This window comes from Cimex lectularius, unplaced genomic scaffold (genome assembly GCF_000648675.2).
Source record: "Cimex lectularius strain Harlan isolate CLEC.00 unplaced genomic scaffold, Clec_2.1 scaffold265, whole genome shotgun sequence".
NCBI lineage: Eukaryota > Metazoa > Arthropoda > Insecta > Hemiptera > Cimicidae > Cimex > Cimex lectularius.
In genome coordinates, this window is record NW_019392812.1 from 438,473 (window position 1) to 466,014 (window position 27,542).

The window sequence follows — 27,542 nt, forward strand, 5'->3', positions numbered from 1 at the left end:
ATACAAATGGGCTTTTTTTCAAAAACACCGTTACCCTAAGGGTTGATATGAACTCTGCTCTTGCAAACCCCAAATCAAATGAAATAAAGTAAAGAATAAAGAAAAACCTCAAAGAAACGCCACACGGTACTTAAGCTGCCATAATCCTCGCGCTTAAGAAAAGGAGCACAAGTGCCCAGAACACCAGAAGGAACGTCATCACTAATAGATTTTTTTGGTTCTTTGGTTTTTTTGGTCCTTGCGCGGGATACTATAAGAGTATAAGGGAAAAAAGAATTTTCTCTTTTTGTACTTAAACGAAGAAAATGTAAGAAATTCCGGGGGGAAAGAATGCCTAAGAGAAATCCTGAGATCGCGCTCACTCGAACCGAAATGAATTATTCGTTAATGGGGTAAACAAAATAAAATGTAAGGCGTATTAAAATTAAATAATAAAGTTTAATTATGAGATTTCTCCATCCGGTGATGGACGCTAACCGAGTCTTGTAACGACCAAATTTCAAACAATAAAATTATAGAGCGCGTCTAGATACGGAGCGGGGATGGCTGACTTTTCACCTAACCTCGCCCATTTCAACAGGAGTCTCTGAAGCCCTCGTTACTTGCACAATCAAGTCCGATAAGTTTGCCAAATATCATCCCAAGATATTTCGTCTGATTCAATAAAAAAAAGTTTGATTAGGGAAAAGAACTTAAACTTCTCACAGAGCCACTCAGGTAAGTACGGTTAATTATACTTTAAAACAACAGGTGTACTTTTATGAGATAAACTAAAAAAATGATCATTGTTGATCAAAAGCAATCCGTATTAAAAATAATCCAAAGGGTAGTTCAATAATCCTCCCTCCATTAACTCAAAAAAAGTATATTTGAAAAAACCATCCAAAATTTTCATAATACTCGAACGAAAACCAGCCCCTCAAAAGTCAAATTTGTTCAAAACCTTTCCACTAGATTTTGATCAAGAAAAACCCATTTCTGTAAACTGCAACTTTTTAAAGGGTTGAAAACTAAAAAAATTCGCAACAGAAAAAGATAAAGTATTTTTGAAGAAATCGTCCCTTCGGTGTATGAAACCTTGGCGAAATACCTCAGATGTTTATTGACCTTTTCAGATTTTATCTCATGATGAATCATGGATCCTTTTGTGTTGAATAAAAACGATTCCCCCTTTTCTATATTTTTCGATGGAATTCGACGCCAACGTCCCATCTAACACATTACAATCGACTGTAATATTCATCGGAAATTAAAAAAAAAAAAAAAATTATTGGCTTAAAGTTGGAAAGGTTTGAATCAGTCAGGCTTATGACGAAAGGCTTAACTGCTGAGTTGAAATAAAAGCAATGCTTACTAGTGGTTTCTGTGTGGAATGATTTTTTTAAAAGTAATCTAAAGAATTTGTTGGATTCGTAACGAGCGGTCAAGAAATGAGGTGGATTATAAATTTTTTTTCAGCGTTTCGACCTTTATTCTGGTCATCTTCAGGGCATTAAGTGTGGTACTATTCTTGTAGCGTCATTGGTTTTGTGTGAAATTGTTGTGTGATATGAATTTCTTCAGGGGATGGTGTTTTAACAGAAATGATTATAGAATTGGTTGTTTTTCGTTTTTGGTTTTTTGGGTAGAAGATTTTTAAAAAGGGTGGCCGAAAATGGCCGCCCAATATTTCACCTTATTTAGGTAAGATGGTTCGCTCAAGGTTCGCTTAACTATCACCCATCTAGAATGAAGCACGTGGCCTTTAACTAAACTGCTCAAAAACGAATATATTGCCAATTCTGTAGTATTTACTTTCCCTAGCATTTTTGTTTTATTTTTATTATATTGCATTAAAATTTAGAAATTATTCTGTTTTTTACGAATGTCCTCTGTTAGCTAAAACCTCTGAGCACCTGTTANTGATTTCTTTCTTGCCAAAATTGGTTTGAAGATTCTTGGATTGTCTATGTCCAATAAGTGAATTCCAAAGTTCGCTCATTTTCTTTTTGCCCTTTTGTCTGAGGTATTCGCTAATAGTGTGTATTCCTATTCCACAGAAGGGTTCGGGTTCTATTAGCGGTGTGGCAGCCCCTTTTCTTGCAAGGGTGGTCAGTAAACGTAACAGCATTTCGATTGTGTTCTCACCATATTCTCCTTAGTTGCTGTAGGTTGTCTCAAATCAATATGATGTGAGGTGAACTTCCCATAATCGTATGTGTTGATAAAGCCTTGCTAAAACATCTTATTCTTCATTTAGGATCTGGTGGGCATTATGGAAAGGAGTCAATATTGACAATATTTCTGTCATCCCTTAGTGCCATAGTGCGCTGAGATGCACTACCAGGCCTGCTTTGGTACTTCCAGTCTCTCGGAATCAGGCTAAAGCCCTGGAGACCACGGTCTGAGAAACAGCCTCTGCGATGTCCCCTTGCCGGTGACGTCGATGACTCACTCTCACAATAATTAATTATGGTTTTTAGTTGAGATAAAAAAAGTCAATGGCACGAGCGGGATTCGAACCCACGATCTTCGGCTAGATACGCCGCTTCTCTACCACTTGAGCTATCGGGACCTCGATCCACTCAGACACTAACTTCCCATCTCAACACCACCTTTTTGAGTTTTGAGGGTTGAGATGGGAAGTTAGTGTCCCAATGGATCGAGGTCACGATAGCTCAAGTGGTAGACAGCGGCGTATCTAGCCGAAGATCGTGTGTTCGAATCCCGCTCATGCCATTGACTTTTTTATCTCAACTAAAAACCTTAATTAATTGTAATATATTAATTGCTCAAGCGGACCACGAAATTAGTGAATTCTCACAATAATATTGCGGACTTCTGGTTCAAAATGAAGTCTTTCGACGGTTAAAGAGAATACAACTGGATTAAAATGAAGAAAAGACAAGAAAAGGAGTTCATTTACAAAATTATTATGTGAATGATTATATTATCAATGTTTATCATCGTTAAGTAAATCCGTTATTAAAAATGAGAAACATTGGTTTGTTTTTGGTTTATTTTTTCTGTTTTGTTTTATCCAACTAACAAAAATATATCGGTTAATTTGAGCAGTTTAAGTTGGCTTAGTGATATACTCGTCTTACTTATCCTCGGCAGGATAAGTTCAGTCTATGCTGGTTTCTTAAAACCAGTGTCCTCCGGGGTCAATGCTGACCGGGTGAAATTTTTTTAAAACTTTTAATTTGTTTTTTACAACTAAATTCTTCGACGCAACAAGTAAAACAGTATTTACATATAAAATTATTAACGGTAGCGTGAAAGCTTGAACAATTACCATCCAGTAGTAGTTAAACAATACGATAAGCGAGATGTACTCCATTGTAGGAGACCGATGCCACCTGCTAAGGTTGTCGCGGGGTCACCGACGCTTCAGTCTTCTGTTGGGATTATTAGGTAATGTGGTGGATGACAGGTTTTTGACGAAAGGGTTCGGATGATGGAGTAGTTTGGAATGGAACGTTTTGTAGCGGGATTGGGCTAGCTCGGTAACAAGAGGGACATTCAGGTCGGTATGGATCCAAGCGGCTTGTACTATTGTTCTGAGGATTTTAGATTGAAGGGATTGGATTCGATGAGGTTGGAACGCTTAGCAGTACCGTAAAGTTCAAGTTCGTATGTCCAAATGGGGGCCAGGAGGGCAATGTAAAGTTTTCTTTTGTTTGTTAGTGAGAGTTTTGATGTATGTTACAGTCTGTGCGCTTAAGTCGTGTATGGGGGTTCCACCACACCCACGCCAAAGGCTCCCCTGTCAAAGCCTCCCAGCAAACCAAGTACACCTACATCAAAGGCGCCCACAAACCCGGCTGGTAGTGTGAAATCTGCCGTTACTAAGACATCTGTCACTGGGACAACAAAAGCCCTTCTGACAAAAACTGCCACCCCTGCTGCGGCTAAACCTAAGGTGGCCAGTACTGTTGCCGCAAAACCAGCACCAAAGACAGAGGTGAAGAAAGAAGTTAAAACAGCAGCACCTGCACCACGACCACGGCAATGACCTTTCTCCAGGTGTGGGAATACCCCGCAAACTCCAAGGGGCGTTTGCGGCTCTTGAGAGGGAGGTAGTGTCACCCTCACTTTTTGAGGATGTCACTGTTTGTGTAATGGGGCGCGTTGGAATGCTGGGTGGGGGAAGGTCGAAGGAGAGGAGATGTTGGACTGGAGCTGCAGAAGAGAGGTCAGGTGTGTTCCAGACTCGTCAACGATTGCTTAAGCGTAAAATACCATAATTGGGTTACCACAGGGTGAGTTGGGCGATTACACTGTAACGTGGTTGTAGACTGGAATTAGGGAACGTCTTGGTTTCGTTTGTAGTAACTTTGGTTTAAATTGTATATATAAATTTATGTCTTGTAAATACATTATGTTTTAGTTGGTTTATTTTAGCGAGTGTGTTTTATTTGTTTCATTTTAATTTCCCAGTACCCATCATTATCCCCGGTTAAGAAGTGTTGAATGTTTGTTTGTCGTGCCGTCGAATGCCCGACGTCACACACGTCAGTCGATTGTCCAGGTAGAGTCCTATCGTACATGGTTCGCAATTGGGATGGGAACGTTGTTGATGTGTACTGATGGGAGTGTTATCTTGTTTAGCAGCCCAGAGTGCCATACTTGGTCAAAGGCTTGGTGTATATCCAAGAACACACCCGGGCAATACTGTTTTAGCTCAAGGGATGTGGAAATAACGTCGATTATGCGATGCGCTTGTTGTAAAGCTGAGTGGCAACTCCGAAAGCCGAATTGGTGATGGGGAATTGTGGTTGTAGAAATTTCCTTGGACAAGCGGATCAATAGGAGCTTTTCCAGTATTTTGCCAATAATGGGCAAAAGACTGATGGGTCGGTAGGAGCTAGGAAGGTGAGGAAATTTCCGGGTGAAAATAATGAGCAAAAATTGGTAAGATGTTATGGGTGTTGTTAAGGGATTAAGAGATATGATGTTCGTTGATCGACCTGCAGATAATCTATGTAGGGTTCCAATCTTCGTAGAGGTCATTAGACGGGTGGAAAAAGACCCAACTGAAGGCTGCGGGGCTCATCGCTCTCTCTCTCTCATTAATTTTTAATCCTTTGTACATAGTTTCTGTAAATAGCTGTCATATGGATTTTTAGCGAGATGTCTGTTTTCACCGTCAAAATCTATTATGGCCATGTTCTCCATAGCCTTAAACCCAAACCCAAAACCCTTGACAATAGTTTTTCATGTTAATCGTTTTCTCCATCCTTGGGAAAGCCCTGGTTATGGCAATGTAAGGCCAGCAATGGTTAAAGATGGTGAAGATTGTTTTAACAAATATTTATTTTATTAAAGGGTATGACAATACCAAGCGTTGTTTCGGACGCGTGGGCGAATTATAACTAGGTCTTATTGAAATAATTCATTTTATGTTTAGAGCATATAGTGCTGCAAGTTTGGATCTTCAGGAGTTAGTTGGTATGTCTGATATCGGCGATGAAATGGAGGAGGAAGTCCCGACGAACGGCCCGGAAATCAATCTAGAAAACGAGGTATGACTTTCATCGAAACTGACATTCTCGCTGCCTTAATACCCTAATACAATACCTTAACTAAATATGTAATTATAGCTGTTTCATAGTTTTATGTTTTTAGGGTTCAAACTTTGCCGAAGTGGACGTGCCCTTCTTCGAAACTCCGGCCGTTGACGACGACGGTGGTGTACGAGGGGAGAACGAAATCCCGATCGAGCGTCCGTACAGGGATCGCAATTTGCAAGATCCGTTCAACGGGGGACGAAGAAACACCAACGCCCCCCAACGCAGGTGACCAATGCGTTATAAACTAATTAAAATCAACAGAAAAAAGACAATAATTTACAATACGTTTGTTTAGGAATGCTGAAGAACTCCCGAGCGAGCAAGGCACAACGGCGGTTCACCGCTTTGCCTATGACATGCGGTAAGCTTAACCCTAATCGGTAAAACGTTGCAAAATACATTATTGTAACACAAGTTATTGTAATTTGCCAGTTTCAGCATTGCGCCATCCTCAGTTGTTGGTTAAATGATGTAGATGTAGGCGTGTTAGTTGGGGTGTTGTCCCCTTTAAGAGAGGTTGTACTGCCTCTTATAGCACACCGGTGAGACTTAGTTCATCAAGGAACTTGATCAGTAGACCCGGTTTTAGTGGTTGAATCTCTTCTACGCTTACACTATACGTCCCAAAACACTTCCATCTGCGCGCAAGTGTAGACATCTCTGTTCCCCTATAAATAACGCAACTGCATCTGACCGTCTCATCTTCATCTCACGATGTCTCCGAAATTTTTGTCAAGGTTGCTGGGTGGCAGGTTTTATGCAATTGTATGTGTGTATATGTTACAGCATACCGATGAATCATAGTCATCAAGAATCTTGGTTTGTAAGCCCAGTTTTAGTAGTTGACTCTCTTCTACCATTGTACGTCCAAATCACTTCCTCCTGCGGGTGTAGCACCACAGCTTGATGGTAGGTGTGTTCGTGTTTTCTCTGCTTCTTTGCAGAATCTGCACCTGCCGTGTTCGGTTAAGCCAATCTTCTTCAGATGCCCATTTAATTTGCAGTGTCTTGTTAAAAATCCTATTATGGTTCGCAGTTTTTTCCGTCTTCCTTTAATGCATTCTGTTACTCCTTTCCTTCCAAAGTTTGTTATGAGGTTCTTGGACTGTTTGTGCCTAATGAGTGAGTTCCATTGTTCCCTCGTTTTCTTTTTATCCTTTAGTCTAAGGAGATCATTGATACTGTAGATTCCTATGCCTCAGGAAGGCTCGGGTCCTATCAGCGGTATAGCAGCCCCTCTTCTTGCAAGGGCATCAGCTTTCTCGTTGCCTTCTACTCCCACATATCCTGGCAACCAGTAGAGTGTTATTTTGTTTTGCATACTTAATTAGTTTAGTTTAGTTTTGCAACTCAGCACCATCTTTGAGCTAATGGTGTTTGAACACGATATTCTTGTTTTTGTAACCTTTATTCAGGTTGATTTGGGTACATCTCTAGATGGCGTGGGCCTCAGCTTGGAAGATACTGGTGTATTTTCACATGGGTTCTGAATATTTTGTTCCACAGTCGATTCCTCCTGCCATAGTACCTGTTTGCGTTCTAGATTTCCAGTGGATAGTGTCATTCTTGAATGAGGTGTTTTTCTCTCTTACTCATTCTTTTTTGAAGTACCTGAGTTTATTTGGAAATGTTGATTAAACATCATGTGGCCAAGGTTAACGGATGGTATTTCTTCACTGTCCTCATTATCATTTGGTGGAGGGTGATTAAACCCAGTATCTTCTCCACACCATCTGTACGACATGTTCCTATCGCTTCCTTCTATGCAAGTCTCTGTAATTTTTGTGTTCTTTTCGTGTTGTTATTTGTTCTAATATCGACCCATACTATGCGCCATATGTGAGAATAGGTCTCACCATCATGGTGTACATCCAAATCCAAAGCAAGGTTTATGATCTGCATCCCCAACTTTTTTCTCCTATTTTTCTGGACACCATTAAAGCTCGTTCCGCTTTCTTCATGCCAGTGTTTTGTCTAGTGTCTCCCTTAGATATTTGGCCTCTTTATTCTTTTCTATCACAGTAGTATTGAGTTTTCCTGCCTCGTGTGATCCAATTTTCTTTTCCGTAATTTATCTGTGACCTTTAGCCCTCCTTGGATTATGCCACAGGCGGTTTTTCCGAATTTTTCCCTGTCGGACTCAGCCCTGACACTTTATCCCTCTGCGGTCCAGAATTTCAAGGTATTCATTGTTAGGCTCTATAGGAGAGGCGATAGTACCTACAGTAGTAGTAGTAACTATAGTTGTATGGTAGAAATGGCTACAATCTAGATATCCGTTTTGTTAGGGTAAACAGAAATTGAAACTTGGTTAAAGATTTTTAGTTTTGGTTAGAGATCGTTAAGGATGGGTAGGAACGGTCATACACTAGATATGACGATAGTTTTATGGTTATGAAACAGCACAGATTTGGGGATGGTTTTACATTAGATATCACAGTGTTTGGGCAGGTTAATAAATTATGGATGGTTAGATTCGAGATATCCCGATAGGTAGTGGTGTTAGTGCTAGTTCTGGATGGTTGCACCCCAAATCACGATAATGGCGGGTTAGAGATGCTATCAATAACTTGTTATGGTTATACACACCCTAACGACTTATATTTCGTTAGAGAGGCGCGCGCGCAGACACACCCACAAAGCGTTCAACAGAATCTAGTGGTCTGTATAGCTAATAAGTAGTAGATACAGACCATTACCGTAATATCTAGCGTATAACTGGTTCTAATCGATATCCAGAATAAAACCACTCTTACTTATTCTTAATCATCACTTTCATTTAACTGTACTGGTAGTGAATAACCGTATGTAAATAACTTAACCTAATTAAGGTGGACCTAATTTATACCCATCTACAGCAATCTGAATCCACAATAACCAATATATGGCCCCTTATGTAGAGAAAGGTTGCTCGATGTGTCCCACATAATAGAGGGGTGTCATGCCTTGGCTCCATACAGAGAGCGTGTAGGCATGCCGCCGGGCTTAAGAAGAGTTCTCGAGCACGGTAGCGAGTTCAGAGTCCCCTGTTCCGCTTTTTAGGGGAAATTGGGTTTTTTTATTTTATATAGTATGTCTTATGTGTTATGTGTCTATATGTTTTGTCTGTGTGCATGTATTTATTAGCGTGAATGGCGAGGGGTGAGGGTGAATATAACGTCATCATCGCCCCTCGATCGATGAAAGCGAGTCAGTGTGTGTTCGGGGTAGATGGCGGAATATTTATAAAAGTACCCCATCGACCCCAATCTAGTTTACTTTAAGTGTAGGTCGGTATAGACTTAGTGGGGGGCTGAAATGACTTCACCAAAATCGTTCTAATAGCTAACCATTTCTAGCTAAACCTCTAAGCATTTTAATATCATACCATCAATAAACCAAACATTGGTTATATCTTTATTTATTTTTTTATGGTTTTCTAAAATTAAATAAGATTTAAAAAATGTTACCTATAAAAACCCAGCAAGTATTAAGGAAAAATTTCACAATAAAATTTTATGTTTAATTGTTGATTTGTTCAGAGACGCCAGCTGGGGCCAGGGTGGATCCAGAGTACACGTTCCGGTATATAGCGTCTACCCTTTCGCATTTTATTACCCGAGGTAATTGTAGGTAAAATGAACTTTATGAAAAGCATTTTATTGCTTTTTTGCTTGGTAATGATTATGCCGTATGCCGTTAGTAACTACAGTCTCGGGCCGATCGCCGGGACCTTGGCACAAGGAAGACAGGACGTGTTTCACTACCAGATCCACCAGCCTATCCACCAATATCACCATCAGCCATACTCTCATGTCAGACTGTGAGTAGACTGTTTCAAACCTATAGTTTGTCTTTTTTATTTAACATTGGTTTATGTTCAACGCCAGGCGTTTCAGGCGTGAAGATCAGTTTCCTGCGGGACAACCCGTCACTGGACCGACTTACGTCCGCCACCAAGGGTAGGTTGTGTTTTATTAAAAAATGGAGTTTTAAACAAAAGGTGACCAATTAGGTGACTACTATATTATCAACAAAACAGACTGCTAAAATGGAAAAACGATTGTTTTAACATTCACACGTTTGGATCTTTAACTACTCCCTTTTGGACGTTATTGGACAGTAGAAGGGTTACTTTAACCTCGATTGATCATCAGTCATGACCACTCATTAAACTGATACTTGATCACTCCACTGGATGTTTGCGGGTAAGAAGAGTGGTCAAGTGTCAATCAGTTGCATATCTGTATCGACTTAAACTCCATGACTTGCCTTGTCCTATTTGGTTTCATTTGGAGCCGGGTATAATATTGAACAATTTATTTTTGTAGTATGTTACCTGGGATCGGGATAACTGAAAACTACGACGAGATCGAGCGACAGGAAATGGCGGACTTCAACATCCATCAGTGCATATTCTGCGGCATTTCGCTCACTGAGGCCGACAGGCCCTCTGGCAACTTCTGCAGGGTGCACCGTCCGCACAGAGTCGTCAGGTATATAAACCGGGCCCAGTCGACGTCCTTCGTCGCCGTCATGATCAGACAGCACCAAGGCGAAGGCAATACCGCCTCCTGGCCGAGGGGCAACGAACAACGTGCTCGGGCGGAAGCGAGGAGCCAAGGACCCACTAACTACCAGCCTCCAAGGGTTAGGTTCTTCGACCGGTCCTATCATCCCTTCAGAGTAAACTCGGATTTCAGGTAGTACCTTCGTTTAATTTTTTATCTCGTGGTAAACGGTCAGCATTAATAAATAATATTTGCAGACGCTCTCCCTTTTACATTTTAGACTATCGAGATGACGATTTGCAATATTTTGGAGAATCTGACAGGTGATCATTCTCACTTCTTCTAGAACTTGCTATATAATAAAAATAAGAACTAATTGAAAAAACGATATTTTTTATTATACTTTTATACGTGGGAATTAGAGATAGATATCAATTAAAAAAACTATGTATACATATCTACTCTGAAGGACAAAATTAACGCACCACCCTTAAATTTTAAAGTATTTAACATTCATATAATGCTTACCAAAAATAAGATATTTATTTCCACCTCTGCCACGAATCACATCCGTTAAAAGCTTTCGCATTTCTTGGTAACTCCTGAGGAATTCTTTCCCATTCATGTTCTAAAGGGTTAGCACTTAGGTTTCAGGGTAGTACTCGTCCCCCCACGACATTTGAAAAATGGCAAACAGGAGGGAAAATTTAAAAGGTGTGGTTGAGATGGGAAGTTGGTGTCCGAGTGGATCGAGGTTACGATAGCTCAAGTGGTAGAGCAGCGGCGTGTCTAGCCGAAGATCGTGGGTTCGAATCCCGCTCGTGCCATTGACTTTTTTTATCTCAACTAAAAACCTTAATTAATTGTAATATATTAATTGGTCAAGCGGACCACGAAATTAGTGAAAATATGTAATATGTTGTATTATATCAATGTTGTAAATCTTACAAATTATTAAAGATATATTATTATTGTTTTAAACAGGAATCAGGTAAATCAAGAAGAACGGCTCACACCAGATCAAAGCAATCAATAATGAAAACAGTCCATCCATCATTACTGAAATATTTCAGGTCAAGATTCATATATAACTTTGTCTTCGTTCTCTTTATTGTTAAAAAAAAATATTTGAAAAAAAAGTTTCGATTATTACATACTTAACCTTCTTTTCATAATCTATCGATTTCAATTTTTACAGAAAATAAATGGTGATAAGTGTCGAAAATTTTAGGATGTATTTCTATTCACGATATGCAACAAAAAACTTCCTATAAACCCCTGTCCAAATCTCATCGGTAAAGAGGTAATTTCAGATGAAGAAATTTTGCATTCTGTGATCCCGAAACCAGTTCTTTCAGGTGGCACAACCAGATTTTTGTACAGTCAGTAATTTTGAAGTTTATAAGCATTTTAACGAATCTAAGTCGAAAAAAAAAACCAAAACCTGAAATTACTTCTTTACCGTTGAGACAGGGGTTTATAGGATCGACTTATCGCCAGTCACCCTGTAAAAGGAGAGCCCAGGAAAAACTCATTTAGGTTCCAGAAACAATCAAATTGGATAGGAACTAATCAATTCAGGCATAAAACAATAATTTTAAAAAATCAGAAAGCCCTTCTTAGAAATGGGGACTGACTATATGATCCCGAAAACATTCTTCAGCACACCCTATAAAGTATCAACGGACTGATGTTCCCATCTTTACTCATGGGTTTTGAGACCAATGAGGAGCTTTAACATCCGGACTTATCTTCAAGGGGTCTTCTCAGACGCCTAGTGTTTCCGAAAGAACACCAGGACATGCATGGACTTGTCACATCCCTTGGCTAGCGAGGTGGTGCAATGCTAACCAAGTTCAGAAGTGCCATGAAATGGCATCCATATATGTGCCTTGAAAAAGGCAGTTTTACGGTTTCTGGCGGAGCCTTTCAGCCGTGCCTTTCACCACCCCCGGAGAGCTAGATAAAGCGCTCTTTCTACGGCACCAGTTGGCCGATACCTTCCGGCTAAGGTACAATTTGTTTGCAAACCACGACCACCACAAGTCCAACCTCAATTAGTAGAGCCGCTTGGATACTCCACTCCCGTGGTTCAGTATTATTTTTAAGGTGGGACTTCATACGAACCCCCTACTGATGCACCCGTTGCCTGAGGGGTGCGGGTTCAGCAACCCAGGAAGCCTCTGCCAAAGCAGAAAGGGGTAAGGAAGGGAAAGGAAAATAAGGTGAGGATAGAGTATAGGAAGGTAAGAGGGGAAATTGCCTCCATCATTGGTCACCCCCAGGCACCAGAGTTGATGTCGTTCTTTGCCTGGGCCCCCACAGCCTTTGGCCATGCCTTTCACCACCCCCGGAGAGATAGAGAAGGCACTCTATCTCCGGCTCCGGTTGGCCGGTACCCTGCAGCTAAGGTACAATTTGTTTACAAACCACGACCACCACGAGTCCAACCTCAATTAGTAAAGCCGCTTGGACACTCTACTCCCGTGGTTCAGTTTTATTTTTAAGGTGGGACTAATCGCCCAACCGGGAGTTGGTACGAACCCCCTACTGATGCAACCGTTGCCTGAGGGGTGCGGGTTCAGTAACCTAGTCTCAACGGACTATAAAGGAGAGGAAGAACACAGGAGAGCATATGGTATACAGACGGCTCCCAAACAAACGAAGAAACCGGATCGGGCATTTTCTGTACAAGCCCAAAACATAAGCAATCAAACTCATTAGGGAAGTACACTTCGGTCTTTCAAGCAGAAATACATGCCATCAATGCATGTGCCCTGGAAAATCTTAAAAGAGGTTACACTTACAAAAAAATCCTCATAAGATCAGATAGCCAAGCAGCCATTAAAGCATTAGCATGTAAAATAATCACATCAAAATTAGTCAGTCCAAAATCTCCAAAACCTGGGGAAACACAACCTGATGATATCTTGGGTGCCAGGGCCCAGGGTAATTTTGGGTAATGAGAAAGCAGATAGTCTGGCCAGAGTAGACTCTGCAAGACCATACATAGGCCCCGAACCTATTCTTGGGATAACAAGAACAAATATAGAATCCTCCATCGCAGAATGGATCCAAGCAAAACAAAATGAGAAGTGGATAAACTCTAGCGGTGCTAGACATAGTAAACTTATGGCAGTAAAGACTAGCAAAAACACTGCTGCAATTGGAGAGGGCCAAACTCAGAAGAGTAGTAGGACTACTAAACGGTCACTTGCATCTGAGAAAACATCTACACAACATGGATATGTACAGCGATGGTCCCATTTGCAGATTATGTAATGAGGAGGAAGAAACAGCCACTCATATCAATGTTTCAACGTTCAGTTACGTCTAGTTAAATTTCGATTATCGATAATCTCTCTTATTGTTTTTGTTATTTTCTGGAAGTTAATCCTCTTGAAATCATTTGGATTGTATCGCACAATTATGCATAACTGAGTACTCATTTCATGTTCTGCTTTCCAACAAAATGTATACAAACACCGAGAAAAGAGATTTGACGCTTATTGTCCCGGTAATTAGCACAATCTGGAAAATAAAACTATAACTAAAATCTCGTATAAAAAAACGTTATATAAATGTTTTTATTTTTGAAAATGTCGATTGTTTTTAAAGATGAAATAATTAAAATTGTAATAAATAAAAAAAAGTCTTGAAGGAAAATTGAAGAAATTATGGAACCATCGGGGTCATCGTTGTTCCGAATCCCGAAGAGAAAAATTATGGACGGCGGGAAATGATTTTTTTTCCCCCGCCCGTCCTAGACAAAATTAGGCGGTAAAAACACTTGTCACTCATCATGATAAGGATCAGGAACGAGGAATCACGGGCCACTCCCGTCACATTTTTTCCCTCTTACGATTTTCTTAAAAAACAAACTGGGCGCTCTTCCTGTTTATGTTAGGGGGGGAATAAACCGGCCGAGCAGACGAACAGCTTCTGAGTTTTTGAAAATTTCAAGACCAAAATTGAAAATCCGGACGGTTTTCTAATTTTGGTTATATTGTAGAGTGAGACCTCTTAGAGTCAGGTTTAAAAGGTTTTTTTTCTTCTTCTGGAACTTGGAAAGTAATAACGCCGAAACAGCTTAAAGACGCTAATCCTGGGAGGAAAAAACCTCGACTAACACAAAACAGAACGGAGCTAATCCACTTGGGGCCCCCTTGACGAACCTCCCACGGCGTACGAGTCATGTTGACCGACACTTGTGAGCACTTTGTACCGACGGACCCCGTTGTGTTTAAACTAAACCAGGTGGCTGTGGATCAACAAGTGCGATAACGCGGTTTATACAGTTCAGAAATTCGATTTCTCTTCCTACTTAGAGGCGATGCTGATTCAGGTGGCTAGGCCGATAACTGATAAAACGGCACGTCCTGTTTCGTAACTTTTCTACGAATAAACATTTAACTGCGTCTTTTCCCTCGTTCCTCTTTCAAAGTTTTTGGGTTGTTTCTGGCTTAAATACTACGCTATTGAGTGCGGAGGTCCAGGCACGAACGTCAATATCTATTATCTGAACAGTCTATTTATTAATAAGGCGATGGTTTTTTTGATATAAGGGTATATTTTGAAAGGAAAGTCAGCTCAGTTCGAAACCGGCGCCGGATTTGATGGCGTAGAGCAGTTTCTTCCGCATGATGTCTTCGTCGGAGAAGGCTGGAAGCTTGAGAAGGTGCATGCAGGTAGATGAAGTCGGAAACCGTTCGTTCTCGCCGTCGGCCCGCTGGATGCAGATCTGCGGATGGAGCTCTTTGAAACCGAGCAGGGGCGGCCTCGAGTAACTGGTGATGAACTTGAGGAGCTGGCTTTTCTCTTTCGTGCCGAAAGAGTCGACTACGTTCCAGAACATGACGACGGAAGGGTGGTCGGGGGAGAAGCCGCCAGCGTAGACTGTATTCCTCCTCATGTCGTCTATGTCGATGGGAGCCTCGTCTCCCGAGATGATCGTCTGCAGTTCCTTCGGGGTGAACATTTTCAAGCAGTCGAGCGAAAATACGCTTGCGATGCCTTCGACAAACGACTCTGTCTGCTTGAGGATCTCGCTGTGCATTTTGAACTTGGCGATCAGGTCGATGTACTCAGACACGTTGTCCGCAGTAACTTGTATATTGCTCCCGTTCGGCTTCAGCTCGCGGCAGACGCTCCGGCCGAACTCATTCGTATATATCGTGAAGTCGAGGCCCAAGTCGGAAAAGTCACCTTTGTATTTTTGTAAGTTGACGATGTTTTTGTACAATTCCGGGTCGAGAGAGGCGAGGTTCGAGAGGTGGAGGTTGGTCGTGATGCCGGTCAGCTTTGCGAGGAAAAACTCAGCGAGGCGTATTTCCGACATGACACCTTCGAAAATCGCTTTGGCCAGGATCCTCCCGATGAAGTGGTAGTGCCGTGTGTATCTGGCGGAGACGAGCTTCGCAGAAGGATTTGGATACAACTCGTTGTCGTTGTTGTAAATAAAGAAACCCCTCGTCGGGTCGAATGCTGTCTTCAACAGGTCGGTGAGGAATTCTCTGAAAACGCCTCCACCGTCCACGCCGGCTTCTTCCAGGCCATACGAGTTGACCATTTGGATCTTGACGCTGATCTTGATGTCTTCGTCGTGTTTGGACAGGTTGTCGAAAGCGTCCTCGTACAGGTAGTCGCGGCGGATCCTCACGAAACGATGCGGTATCTGCAGTATGTGCTCATTTCTGTGCTGGCGCTTGTCCGCCTCGAAGTGCGCCTGCAGAAATGAATAACGCTTGAGGAAAGGTACCGTGAACGGCAAATAGTGGAGGATGAAGACAGTCCTACTTTCCTGAACGGACAGGACGTACAGACCGTCGTCGTTCCTCGCCATGCCCTTCCTGTTCGAAAACGGCTTCACGAATATCGTTTTCGTAGAGTCGAAAATCTGCACGTGGTCCGCTATCTTAATTTGGTTCGATAGCCAGTGGTTGGTCCCAGCGAACCTTTTCCTCGCGTCTTTCGCGTGCAGCAGGGATATGATATTCACCAGTTCTTTCAGCAAGTTGGACCAGAAAAGTTGGCAGTTTTGAGTCATCGACATCATGTTCGTGCAGGAGTAGGTCTCGGGATAGGCGATGAGAACGACGCCCATCGTTATGTCGACGAGGGTCTTGCTCAGAGCGACCAGCTCCTGGATCTGAAAAGGCTTGTCCGTCTTGTCACCCAAGAGATTGTCGTTCATCAACTCCTCTTCAGTCATGTTCGAGTAGGAGAACTTCATCAATACGGCGAATATCGTCAGGAGCGGGACGATCTTTTCTATTTCAGCTTTCTCCAGCGGGATATTCCTCACGATCAGGTTCGTCAACGGTATCGGGTCCGAGAAAGTTCCTTCCCTCTGCAGGCTAGCTATGCAGCACCAGAAATATTTTATGTAAGATTTGTTCCTGTAGAGTTCTACGAAGAGGAGGTTACGGTTAACCGGGAGTCTCTCGTTGAGGTAGAGGTTGTGAAGGCAAATCCCGAAATCGACTAACGTTTCAAAATCGCCGGATCGGATTATCCTTTCCAAATAGGACAACCATATCAGAGCTTTGGACTTGCAGTTGATCAGAGCGAGGCATTCGGCTATTAAGACTCCGACGACCCTCTCCTCTGAATCCTGCGAGTCCCAGTCTGTATCCAGGGTGAGCTCGTCGTGTAAAGTCTTACTGAGCCTGGCCATGAGGCTGAAATAGGTTTTGACCTCGTCGTATTCTGCAATCTCCTCCTCGTCGAAGTTTAGTACAAACCACAACAACAAGGGGTTGTATGAATTAAAATCAAGCCTCAAAATCGATTTGTAAAATTCTATATATCGCAGGTTCATTTTTTTCAACTCCGCTATTAACAGTATAATCACCTTTTTGTCGTTTTCGTCAATTTCGAGATGGTTGAGGCTCTGGCAAAATTTGTCGAAAACAATGCTCGAATCGATGTGAAACGGCCTGGACAGCATGGCGAGGCTGTAATCGAGATCGATGGGGTTCGCGGAACATCGGAGGAGCCGCAGGCACGTCTCGAAGTAATTTTTCCCCACTGCGTGAGAAATGGCGGTCTTGGCGAAGTCCGAAGCTCTTTCTTCACCGAGAATCGGCACCAAAGACACTCGGTCCGTGAAGAAATCGACGAACTCCTTGCTGACGGCCTGCACGTCGATCTGAAGCAGGCAAAGATGGTGGTCGAGAAGCATTCGGAGCCTCCAGGCCCAGAGGGGGTCTTCGGAAGCGAGGACGGCTTCCTTGTGCTCCAGGACCATCCGGGACGCGCTGAGCAGACGGGCCGGCGACCACTCGAGGAACGGGATTCTTCTGATCAGGAAGGCCAAATCCTCAGTGTCCACTCCCTCGAGTCTATACCTATCGAACTCCTCAATCAGGACGTTCCGGATCCTCCTCCTCGCCAAGAATCCACGTACCAATGACTGCAAAACCACCGCAGATCTCGACCTCGCCCTTTCTTCTTCCCTTTTCCTTCTCTCCGCCTGCGCCCTGTCGATCAGTTCCGTTTTCCTGCTCTGCCGGCTCGCACCGGCAAAATTCTGCTCCGGCGTCACCCTGTAGTTACCCTCGAAATAGTACATTTTCCTCTGTCTCTATTTTCCAAGGCAGTTCCATCCGGCACGCCCCATCCTCACAAGTCCGAGGTCTTTTTTTTTCAAACAATAAAACAAGTTATCACATTTAAACTTTTCACTCGTTTTTCAGTTCCGAGGCGAAAAACCGACTAAACTGGTGAACACAGCTGTTCGGTTTCACGCCGGGCCCACGAAAACAAATATATATGAAATTTTTTCTCCACTCTTCGACTATAAAAGCCTGATTCTAGGTCAAAATCCTCTTCTTTTGTCTTTGGTAACGAATTATTTTTATAACTCATATGTTTTAAATCGGTCGAATCGCGCACTGACGACCTTCGAGAGAAGTCGCCCACGCCATGATGGCATCACCTTCAAGCAGCGACATTTATTTAAATTTGTCTCTCTTTGCCTTCCTAAAACCTATAAAACGTATGTTTATCAAAATAATGAAACATGACGGAATAATAAAAACAAAAGGTAAAAAATCTGAAGAAAACCACCAACATTTGGTCTGACTTTGCACATGGTTTTTGTGTTTTTTAATCCTTGCTAATACAGAATGTCCGACTTCGTCGTTAATCCGTCAGATGGATTTTCGAGATTGGACGTTTCGAAAAAAAAAGGAGTGGCCCTGGGGCAATAACATGGCCACCGAAGATCATATCGTGGTGCCAGCTCCATTTTGTACTCCGTCCTCCCTTCCTCCTCACAAAACCGGCCACTTATTTTCTATAAACAGCCGTTTCTCAAAACGTTATTCACAAATAAATAAAGTTTGAGCAAGAAAGGATTACGAGGGAGGACATTTTTGCTCAAGACAGCCTGCATGCCATACCCACAGTCATAACTATCAATCGTGAAGCAAGTGCTGAAAATTCTCCCCAACCTTTTCTTCAAACTGACCAGTTAAGACCAAAACAAGAAGAAAATATTTCCAAAAAAATACATGCAGAATATGTATACCTATAAAAAAATATAAATTTATTATAAAAAAACAAGTTACAGTAAGAACAGTGCAATATAAAATGTCGGTTGCAACATAAATAAACATACAAACAAGTAAACACACACATGGATACATGTACACAAGTGCAAACAAACGAACAAAATTTTACTCGCGTACAACCACAAAAAACAAACACAATAACACAAAGCAAAAAAAAAGTATGCACTCAAGCAGAAAACATATAAAATTACTCCAAACACAAAAAATAACTCACTAACAAAAAACCGTGTATATAATCCAAACTAACAATAATCGAAGAGAAAAGACAAATAAAATTTCAAACTAACGATTCATTTAAAAGCTGAAAATTTAATGTGAAATTGAAAAATAAAAAACACGTATTAATAAAATAATTATAAATGTAAAAAAATAAAATTAAATAAACAAAAAATTTAAAGAAACGAAAACCCTAACTAAAACATCAATATTTTTAAAATAAAAAAAAATACAAAAATGTACATGATAACGAAAAGAATTGTGTGTTATCAAGTTTAAAAATTAAATATTTAGGTGCATATTAATGAAATAACTGTTTTAAAAAATAAAGAAATAAGCAATTCAGGTATTACATGAATTTATTGCCATAATATATTATAATAATTTTACAAATTTTAATATTAATACGGGGGCTGTCAACTTGTGTTAAAAAAAAATTAAAAAAGGAAAGAACACGTTTCTTTACATAAAACATGAATTTTCGCCACTCTAACCTTACGTTTGCTAACTTTTCAACCCATTTTTCAGATTAGTACGGTTTTGTTCTAAAAACTGTCAGCCTCATACAAAATAACTGCACAAACATAGTGAAATTAGCGAAATGTTAATTCTGGATCAATTTCTTTAAACCGTAGCTCCATCATATTATATTTTTTAATTAATTGTACTTTTAATCTACGTTGTTGTTGCAAATGAAAAAGCAAGTGTCACGAGCGGGATTCGAACCCACGATTTCGGCCTTGGAAGTGTGTTCGAATCCCGCTCGTGGCACTTGCTCTTTCATATCACACAAGACCTTAGAATAAAAGTATAATTAATTAAAATAATTAATACGTCATTTATACCATAAAATGCAAGAAATAAATTTTAAAAAATTAAAGAAACGAAAACGCAAACTGAAAAATCAGTATATTTTAAATAAGAAAATACATAAATGGACATGATAACGGAAAGAATTGTAATTTATAAACTTTGTTAATTAAAAATTTAGGTGCATATTAAAGAAATAAATCCTTTAATTAAGAAGAAAATTAAAAATGACATGAATTTATTACCCCAATATATTATAATAATTTTACAAATTTTAATATTAATAGGGGGGTTGTCAACTCGTGTTAAAAAAAAAGAAGGAAAAAACACGTTTCTTTACATAAAACCTAAATTTTCTCCACTCTAACCTTATGTTTGCTAACTTTTCATCCCTTTAATTAAGGAAATTAAAAATGACATGAATTTATTGCCCCAATATATTATTAATAATTTTATATATTTTAATATTAATACAGGACTATCAACTCGTCGTGTTAAAAAAAAAAATGTTTTTCTGAGAGTACATATAAATTGGAGTAGAATGCCGTAAACCTCACCTTTTTATATCAATCCGTTCAAAAATTAAGATTTTTTTAGTGTTTATTAAAAAAAGGTTTCTTTAGATAAAACCTGAATGTTCTCCACTCTTGATATTATGAAGTAACTTGAACATAACGTTTGCTAATTTTTGACCCCATTTTTATGATTTAGCACCGAATTTCCTTTTAGATAAGTCCACTTTTGTTCTAAAAATTGTCAACTTACATACAAAATAACTGCACAAACATCGTGAAATTTGCTAAATAGTAATTCTGAATCTATTTCTTTAAACCGTAGCTCCATCACATTATATTTTTTAATTAAATGTACTTTTAATCTATGTTGTTGATAACTTAACATGAGATAACTTAACGAAGTTTTTAATATAATCATTATGTAAGTTATTGGTTGAAATGAAAAAGCAAGTGTCTCGAGCGGGATTCGAACCCACGACCTTCGGCCTTGGAAGTGTGTTCGAATCCCGTTCGTGGCACTTGCTTTTTCATATCAAACAAGACCTTAGAATAAAAGTATAATTAATTAAATAATTAATACGTCGTTTATAACATAAAATGCAAGAAATAAATTTAAAAAAATTAAAGAAACGAAAACGCAAACTGAAAAAAAACCAGTATATTTTAAATAAGAAAATACATAAATGGACATGATAACGGAAAGAATTGTAATTTATAAACTTTGTTAATTAAAAATTTAGGTGCATATTAAAAAAAAACANTACAACGTGCTAATTTACATTACGCTATAGTTTCTTGATTAAAATTTGTCTCTAAAAAATTATTTTTTGTGTAACTATTATTAACAAATTGTATAATTTTATTATTATTACTAAAATTCAGTAAATATCCTCAAAAAACAATTTCGGTGGAAAAAAAATGTTTGCCCGTGACCAGATTCGAACCCGACCGCCCCAGTCCGGAGCGTCGGCCGGGCCGGAAAATCGGTTTCCAGCCCGGAAAAATGAAAAATATGCTGCCGACTGCTGGAAAAATCATCAGTCGGCGATGTTCCGGTACAAAAAAATGTGGAACGCTTCACGATTTTGCGTGTCATCCTTGCGCAGGGGCCATGCTAATCTTCTCTGTATCGTTCCAATTTTAGTATATGTACCGCCGAAGCGAGTACGGTAGTGGATGAAAATCGAGCCTTCTTAACTCACAAGTCCCGTTCTCCCCCTCTCACTATTTCCCTCCTATTTTTACCATTTTCAACCAATTTAACCGTTGGTTAAATACTTTGAATTAAAAACAATTAAACACTACAACAAACACTCAAGTAAATAAAAATTTTATATAATTATAGCAGACATTCACACAAAACTCAACTTACCATTATATTACAAAAAAAACTATCAATAGTGCTTTTAAAATAAATTATGTTCAAATACTTTTTAGTACATTTACAATACTGTATAAAAGTACTATTTTTTGGATTGGATTTGGATGTATATAGGCTTAAATCCGCACATGTAATGTCATCCTAAATATTGTAGTTTCAATTGTCTTTCAGCTTTATTTTGTTTCCTTTGTCTTAATTTGGTTAGTAATTATGTCTTTCATTTTTATTGTTGTTCATTTTCTACTCTTTAATTGTATTTTCATATTTATCATTTATATTTACCATTTATAATATTACCACGTATATATGTCCTTATTCTTTTTATATTATTTGTATTTTTGCGTATATTATTTTGTATATTATTTATTGTTATTGTAAAATGTCTTTTTACAGTGGATTTCGATCCGTAAATAAACAAATAAATAAAAAGATTAATTAATTGAAAGAAGTAATTTGGTCAATAGACTACTAAATTTAATGGATTAAATTTAAGACAAAACAATATATTTGAAATTCCAATTTATAGAAATAAAACATATTCCAACTCTTTCTTAATTACCAGCATAAAGATGTTTTATAATATTCCTAGTAATATTACAATTAATTAAGGTTTTCAGTTGAGATTAAAAAGTCAATGGCACGAGTGGGATTCGAACCCACGATCTTCGGCTTGGTACGCCGCTTCTCTACCACTTGAGCTATCGTGACCTCGATCCACTCAGACACTAACTTCCCATCTCAACACCACCTTTTTGAGTTTTGAGGGTTGAGATGGGAAGTTAGTGTTCCAATGGATCGAGGTCACGATAGCTCAAGTGGTAGAGCAGCGGCGTATTAAGCCGAACATCGTGGGTTCGAATCCCGCTCGTGCCATTGACTTTTTTATCTCAACTAAAAACCTTAATTAATTGTAATATATTAATTGGTCAAGCGAAACTATATTCCTAGAAATAATTCTTCTGGGAGCAGTTTTTGTAGGGTTTGAGATAAAAAAGTAAGTGTCACAAGCAGGATTCGAACCCACCATCTTCGGCTTGATACGCCGCTGGTCTACCACTTGAGCTATCATGACCTCGATCCGTATCAAGCCGAAGATGGTGGGTTCGAATCCAGCTCGTGCCATTTACTTTTTTATCTCAACTGAAAACATTAATTAATTGTAATATATTAATTGGTCAAGTGGACCACGGAACTAGTGAATATTCCTAGTAATAATTCTTCTGGGAGCAGTTTTTGTAGAGTTTGAGATAAAAAAGTAAGTCACAAGCGGGATTCGAACCCATGACCTGCGGCTAGAGTTGGAATATGTTTTAGTTCTATGAATTGGAATTTTCAAATGTATTGTTTTGTCTTAAATGATCCCATTATGTTTAGCGGTCAATTGACCAAATCACTTCTTTCAATTAATTAATCTTTTTATGGAATGTTTTGGTTGAAATGAAATTCGAATCCCGCTCGTGACACTGACTTTTTTATCTCAACCAGGACCTTACATAAAAAGAATAATTAATTGAAAGATGTTATTTGGTCAATTGGACCACGAAATCTAATGAATTGGACAGTTATTTAGAGAATATAAAAACACATAATATAATATGTACATAATAATCATTTATATTTTCATGAATTTGTAATGGTTTCAGTTATTTTCCATCAGATTTTTTAGATATTTTCTTTTATAGTACAAAAACTGCTCCCAGAAGAAATATTACTAGGAATATTATAAAACATCTTTATTCTGGTAATTAAGAAAGAGTTGGAATATGTTTTAGTTCTATTAATTGGAATCAAATATACTGTTTTGTTTTAAATTTAATCCATTAAATTTAGTGGTCTATTGACCAAATTACTTCTTTCGAATAATCTTTTTATTTATTTGTTTATTTACGGATTGAAATCCACTATAAAAAGACATTTTACAATAACAAAAAATAAAAACAATGTACGCAAAAATACAAATGGTATATATAAAATTTTAAGTAACTATCTCACAGCTGAACTTCATGCAATCAGAAGATCATTGAGCATTATAAAGGAATCGCAAGGAATTTTTAATGCCATTATTTGCTCTGATTCAAAAAGTGGTCTCAAAGCAATCAGAAATAATTTCTCGGTTGACCCATACATCTTAGAAATTCACAAATATTTCTATGAAATCAGAACACTCAACAAACATGTGGTATTTGTTTGGGTTCCTAGTCATGTCGGCATTTCTGGAAATGAAAAAGCTGATCAACAGGAACGCTGGAAACCATCCACAAAGAACAGATCAATTTCCTCTCCACCCAGATGATATAGTTGTTTATGTTAAAAACATCAAACGAAAGTGGGCGGCAAGATGGAATGTCTGTAGAGATAGTATGAAAGAAATTAAGCCAGTTGTCCATGGCCAACTGAGGAACTTGAGAGAAAAGAACTTGTGATTCTCTCTCGGTTGCGAATAGGCCACATCAGGCTGATCCATAACAGGCTTTTAATTTTAAACAACCTTCCAACTTGTCCTCGATGTATATGAAGTGAAGTACGCATCATTCTGACAGTAAAACATATTTTGGTCGACTGTCCCACTTTGCAACCCTTTAGGCAAAGGATCAACCCTTCAAGTGATTTACAGGAGTTACTGGGTCCCCAGTGTTTCTTTCGAAGAGCTCTTTTCAGTTTTCTCAAATTTATTGGAATTTATAATGAGAGGCCTTTTCCCAAATTGTTATACCATTCAACGTTTGCCTGCTAATGTTTGAATGAAAGTTGTGCGTGCAAGATTTTTTTTTTCAGAAATTTTTGAGACTGCTGGAGCGGAAAAATGAAATGGAAGAAAATACAAATTACGGGGTAATAAACTGCAATGCCCAAAATTGCAATAAAAAAAACGTGTTATTATGTTTTGTTTCTTATTATTGTTATGTAGAATTAGTTTATTTATCATATTTGAATGGAAGAATAAAATAAGGATGAGCCTATACTCATGCTGAGACAGTTGCTAGTCTGACTCCATTATTATTATTAGCCATACAAGGCTATGGGAAATGTTTAAATTATGGAAAAAAAATTCAGATTTCTAATTTTAAAAAAACAAAAACAAAAAAAATAAATTTTATATGTAATTTAAAATGTGATTTTTGCATACATTTGGCCTTCCAAACTAAGAATTTTAAGAGGATAAATTAAAGCTTGGATGGCAATAGGATAAATTATTCTATTCAGAGCGGATTCCAGGGTAGGCAGAGTTCGGAGGAAGATTGAAATGTAAAGTTTATGTTAAGTTTTGGTTGAAATGAAATTCGAATCATGCTCGTGACACTAACTTTTTCATTTCAATCAAAACTTACTTAAAAAGTTTAAATTTAATGTTTTAATTTTTCCCTTATATGTAACAAATAGTTAAAAAAAATAGGTTGCTTAGAGTGTATAATTTTAAACGTTGTTGATAAGATGGTCATTTTTCTGTCATTTATCGTATCTTAACATATTAATTCTTTTAAATTTATCATATTTTAGCCTTAAAATGTATCTAACACATGCATTTTGTGCTGTTTATATATCACATTTGTTTGTATCGCACAAATCAGGCATTATAGCTGCACTGTATCGCAAATGAGGTGTTATGAATGAATTATTTTTAATTTTCTTTCAAACAAATACATTACTAGTTGATATGATTTTATTAGAGAAGTACAAAAGTGAACAGATTTTACTAACAAGTCTAGTTTTTTTATCCAATTGAGTTTATGATCTTTTGAAAAACCTAGTATCTTGAGTGTATTTTTATTACATTAGATTACATTTACTAGGATCAATCGTTAAAACATAATTTTATGCCCATTCTTTAGCGTTAGTAGATCCTGGTTGACTTTATTTATTCATTCTAACTTTGAGCTTACATAAATGTTAAGATCATCGGTGAACATTCCATGATCACATTTAGATATAGCACCTGTTGATTTTATTGACATACAAAATGGCTGACAGATTTGTTCTTTGTGGAACTCCAGGGTTTATCGTTTCCCAAGGTGAAAATTCATTTTTAAATGTTTGTATGCACACCAATTAGTAAAATTAAATAATTTTAAAATAGCCAACAATAGTTCATGATTTATACTATTAAATGCATGTTTAAAATCAAAGTCTGTCTAAAATTATATCTGTGAGTTCAATAAATGCTGTTTGCGTACTGTGATTGTCTAAAAGCTTATTGATTAATTTAATAGTGGTAAATTATTGGTTAAGAATTTATCCATTTGTTTACACATAATTTTATAAATTTTTTTTAGCCAAAATCAAAAAAATGCTAATAGTACAGTAAGATTCACATTTGTCACCCGGGCATTTTTTATTAGGTATAATGTATGCTTTCTTTGAAATATCAGGGTAAATTGAACTAGAAGTAGAACCTCTATAGATGTGACATAAAATTTCAGAGATTAATTATTATTTTTTGGAATGAGAATGGAATGCCATCTGGTCCAACAGAATTTGATTTTAAGTTATTGAAAGCTTAAGTAATTTCTATATCTGTTATTTAGGCTAATTCAAATTTGCCTGTCAAAGAAGGAATAAGGTTATTATAAGAATCAATTTTGTCTTGATTGACCGCATTATTAATGCCTGGCTGATAGAAATAATTATTTAAGATATTAATATTAATTAATTAATCTTTATGTAAGGTGTTGGTTCAAATGAAAAAGTCAGTGTCACGATAGCTCAAGTGGTAGAGCAGTGGCGTATTTAGCCGAAGGTCGTGGGTTCGAATCCCGCTCGTGACGCTGACTTTTTGTAAAGTATTGGTTGAAATTAAAATGGTCTTTATCGTGCCAATGTTTCAATCTTTATTGAGATCAGCTTCAGGGCCTGGGATTTGTAAACATTGTTTAAATTGTACAAATACATGTAGGATGTGAAAAAATGAATTTATAAAATGAAAGAAATTTTAGACTCAATTAAATATTTGTTTTGATATAGACAGAGTTAGAGATAATAAGATAGATAGATGGATAGATAAGGAGAGAGAGAGAGAGAGAGAGAGAGAGAGAGAGAGAGAGGGGGGGGGAGAGAGAATAGTTTTAGAAAGGTAAAGGGACAGAGATTTTTTCATAACAACCAAATAAAAATTTACATTCATTTAGCTGTAATAAATCAATAAAGAAAGCAATTATATAATTATAAAATTTACAAACAATGTTATAGATTAGAATAGAATATTTTATTGTATTTTAGCCTTATATACATGCATATACAAGGGATGCACATTTTGTTTTCTCTCATATTTTTACATAATTACAATACTTTATCCATGCCAAAAATATCTACATATGTACAGTGCAACACCATTAACAATATACATAATTACATTAATATCTTTCAATTAATTAAGGTTTTTAGTTGAGATAAAAAAGTCAGTGTCATGAGCGGGATTCGAACCCACGACCTTCGGCTAGATACGCTGCTGCTCTACCACTTGAGCTATCTAGCCGAAGGTCGTGGGTTTGAATCCCGCTCGTGACACTGACTTTTTATCTCAATTAAAACCTTAATTAATTGAAAGATATTAATTGGTCAAGCGGACCACCAGAATTAGTGAATTTAATAATTTTTAATTTTAAAGATAATTACAGACATATAAAGTTAAATTTTCATCACCAATTAATCCTTATTTGCTTAATGGTCATAACTGACCATATTAATTATTCCAATTAATTATTCTTTTTATCTAAGGTTTTTGGATGAGATGAAAAATGAGTCTCACGAGCGGGATTCGAACCCACGACCTTCAGCTCAATACGTCGCAGCTCTATTGTGACAGTGTGATAGGTGTCACAATAGCTCAAGTGGTTAGAGGTGCGGCGTATTGAGCCAAAGGTCATGGGTTCGAATCCCGCTCGTGACACTGACTTTTTTATCTCGTAACAAAACAACAAAAATACTTTTTTTAGAGGCAAATATTGATGGCTCTTCCTTTTTTCTTTTTGGCTTCTTCTTATATTCGTTTTTATTTTATTAAT

General features: G+C 38.2%; 2 protein-coding genes and 2 non-coding genes across 6 annotated transcripts; 1 reads left to right on the forward strand and 3 right to left on the reverse strand.

Moving 5' to 3' along the window:
• Positions 1 to 583: 583 nt before the first annotated feature.
• Positions 584 to 11,178, forward strand: LOC106663232. Of its 3 annotated transcripts, none has more exons than XM_014387912.2 (10): positions 584 to 717; positions 5,393 to 5,507; positions 5,611 to 5,780; positions 5,851 to 5,916; positions 9,077 to 9,157; positions 9,238 to 9,357; positions 9,434 to 9,496; positions 9,866 to 10,237; positions 10,303 to 10,368; positions 11,030 to 11,178. In XM_014387912.2, exons 2-10 carry the CDS (start codon positions 5,436 to 5,438, stop codon positions 11,079 to 11,081), a joined length of 1,062 nt encoding a protein of 353 aa, XP_014243398.1. In that variant the 5' UTR covers positions 584 to 717; positions 5,393 to 5,435; the 3' UTR covers positions 11,082 to 11,178. The 3 variants fall into 3 exon arrangements, with proteins under 3 accessions (XP_014243398.1, XP_014243397.1, XP_014243399.1); XM_014387911.2 differs by having other exon boundaries at positions 9,425 to 9,496; positions 11,030 to 11,177; XM_014387913.2 differs by lacking the exon at positions 10,303 to 10,368 and having other exon boundaries at positions 9,425 to 9,496; positions 11,030 to 11,174.
• Positions 11,179 to 14,597: 3,419 nt separating this feature from the next.
• Positions 14,598 to 18,165, reverse strand: LOC106662938 (ubiquitin-protein ligase E3C-like). Its single transcript, XM_014387392.2, has one exon. It carries the CDS (start codon positions 17,616 to 17,618, stop codon positions 14,631 to 14,633), a length of 2,988 nt encoding a protein of 995 aa, XP_014242878.1. The 5' UTR covers positions 17,619 to 18,165; the 3' UTR covers positions 14,598 to 14,630.
• Positions 18,166 to 21,223: 3,058 nt separating this feature from the next.
• Positions 21,224 to 21,330, reverse strand: LOC112127373. Its single transcript, XR_002910539.1, has one exon. It is a non-coding gene; the product is annotated as a U6 spliceosomal RNA (small nuclear RNA).
• An 848-nt stretch (positions 21,331 to 22,178) lies between these two features.
• On the reverse strand, positions 22,179 to 22,251 carry Trnag-acc. Its single transcript has one exon. It is a non-coding gene; the product is annotated as a tRNA-Gly (tRNA).
• Positions 22,252 to 27,542: the final 5,291 nt, after the last annotated feature.